The 2,090-nt window shown below is 43.2% G+C and overlaps 1 protein-coding gene across 1 annotated transcript; it reads right to left on the reverse strand.

Annotated features, from left to right (window-relative positions):
• Positions 1 to 202: 202 nt before the first annotated feature.
• On the reverse strand, positions 203 to 1,235 carry ppp1r3db (protein phosphatase 1, regulatory subunit 3Db). The gene has a single exon (XM_022194272.2). It carries the CDS (start codon positions 1,224 to 1,226, stop codon positions 360 to 362), a length of 867 nt encoding a protein of 288 aa, XP_022049964.2. The 5' UTR covers positions 1,227 to 1,235; the 3' UTR covers positions 203 to 359.
• Positions 1,236 to 2,090: the final 855 nt, after the last annotated feature.

Here is a 2,090-nt window from a genome sequence, read left to right on the forward strand (position 1 = left end):
GATTACAAGTAAAAGTCCTGCATTGAATGTGCTTCTTAGTGCAGAAAATGTGAAAACATCTACACAAATTGTTCCTGAAAATATGGATATATTTAAATTACATTAGGCAGCAGATCAGTGCAACATCACTACACATTTTTATTTAAAATGTTAATATGGAAAAACTCCTATAACTACACATCAGATACATATAGTGGGGGTAAAGCATGATAGACTTGCCTCTGTAAAATTGCAACTGAACTAAAGTAATTGCATTTACTTACATCCCAGCACTTCATACATGAGGGTTATTATACTAAGAGTTGCTGTAGAGGAAGTTGAGTTTTTTGTCGGGTGTTGCAGCTCCCCCATGTGGACATTCAGGTAAAATGCAGCATGCTGTCTTCACACTCCCTTGGCACAGTCACTTTGTAGCTGTGGCATGACAGTTTGTAATTGTGGCCGTTGTTGTTGTCCCAGTAATCACATCCTTTTACGTGATAGCAGATTGCAAATTCCAGCATGGCTCCTGGCTGCATGATGAAGGGCGGGACGGGCAGATGAAACCTGAAGATGTCTGTTTCTGGAGCATTCGACTCCCCCCAGTGCCCACTCGATACCCAGGATGCCTTTGTGTCTGAATGCGTTCTCCAGTTGGTGAAAGAGTAGTGCACCGTGACCTGTTTCTCATAAGCTAAATTCAGTACCTGTATTGTGCCTGCTATCCCCTGATCTGAACACACAACCTGCTCCAAACACACCGTCTGAGAGCAGAGATGCTTCAGAAAATCTGGCTGGGCTCCCATGTTTTCAGGAAAGCAGGGTTTGAAATAAGGCAAAGACAGCTCCATTGACTTGCCGAAAGTCCATTCAGAGCTCATCAGCAGCCTGAACATGACATGTTGCGGTATTAGGGGTTTTTCTTGAACTTTAAAGACCTTAACTTCCTCTAGCTGAAGGCCCAGTGAGTCCACAAAGCGAACCTGCAGCCTTCTAAGCTCCCTCTTCCTCTCTGCAGATGAAGTAAGAGATTGAGCTCGTCTCCTCATGATTGTCTTAGTTGGAAGATCGCTGGGAATGCCTTGGCTCAAAAGAGGTTCCTTTACGGAGGGAGTTCTCGGACTTGGCGGGCGGATCCGGACGGGTGCCTTGGGAGGTTGAGGCTTGGGATCATAAAGGTCTCGAAGACGGACAGTGGTGGAGGCTCTCATGAACTGAAGCTGGGTCGCACTCTTTTCACCAGCCATGCTCTTCGATTAAACACACCTTAGGAAACAAACCAATGCATAACCCACTAATAATTCTTACTGTACGTGCAAGTACCAAGGTATAAGAGCCAATTTCCTAAACAAAGCAGCAATTATTTGACACAATCCTTAACCAAATGCTTAAAATCTAAATCAAGAAGGACCAAACCTTGACTGCAGTGTTGTGTTGTTGAGCTTCTTTCTTGCATTTGACCTTGTTCACTGTCAGGAAGTTGTTACAAACCCAACTGCAGCCACATGACAGACAAGAAGAGACCGACTCTGCCAGCAAATACCAAAAACATTTCACATGAAGCCAGATGCAACATCTTGAGCAAAGGTTAATCAGTCGCATACAGCACGTGATACAGTAAGAAGACCCAATCAAAAACACAATCTCCCCACAGAGCCATCAGAAACTATACTGACTGTGAGCTCAGAATGACTCTGTAATCTATGGCTCCCACCCTCAGAGCTCAGCCCTTGACATATAACATGAGCCACTAACTAAATGGGGGCGGGAGGTGTAGAGTGAATATTTATAGCAGGTATTGGTGGACAGTGTCCCTGTGAAGTTCTGTGAAGGTGCCTGTCTTGCTTCTTTATAACGACTGACACGACACAGCAACTGTTTACAAGGCTTAAAGTGGAAAACATATGTTATAGTTGTTGAGAATGTGCAACTTTGAGGTGAATTTTTGCATAAAGCTATTTATAATTTTCATTGAATTGTAAAGTGATTATATTTCACTTGTTTCCTCAGTGAAAAGTCTTGATCGAGTACTGAGACATGAAATGGAGACATCTCAAGCGGTGTATGTTCAATGTTTTCAGAATATTTTATATATTGACAGTGGCTGAGGA

The sequence above is a fragment of the Acanthochromis polyacanthus genome, chromosome 5, assembly GCF_021347895.1.
Source record: "Acanthochromis polyacanthus isolate Apoly-LR-REF ecotype Palm Island chromosome 5, KAUST_Apoly_ChrSc, whole genome shotgun sequence".
Classification (NCBI taxonomy): domain Eukaryota; kingdom Metazoa; phylum Chordata; class Actinopteri; family Pomacentridae; genus Acanthochromis; species Acanthochromis polyacanthus.

What these genes read in the sequence shown, in the direction of transcription:
- ppp1r3db (XM_022194272.2), bottom strand. Translation starts at nt 1,226, where the DNA reads ATGGCTGGTGAAAAGAGTGCGACCCAGCTTCAGTTCATGAGAGCCTCC.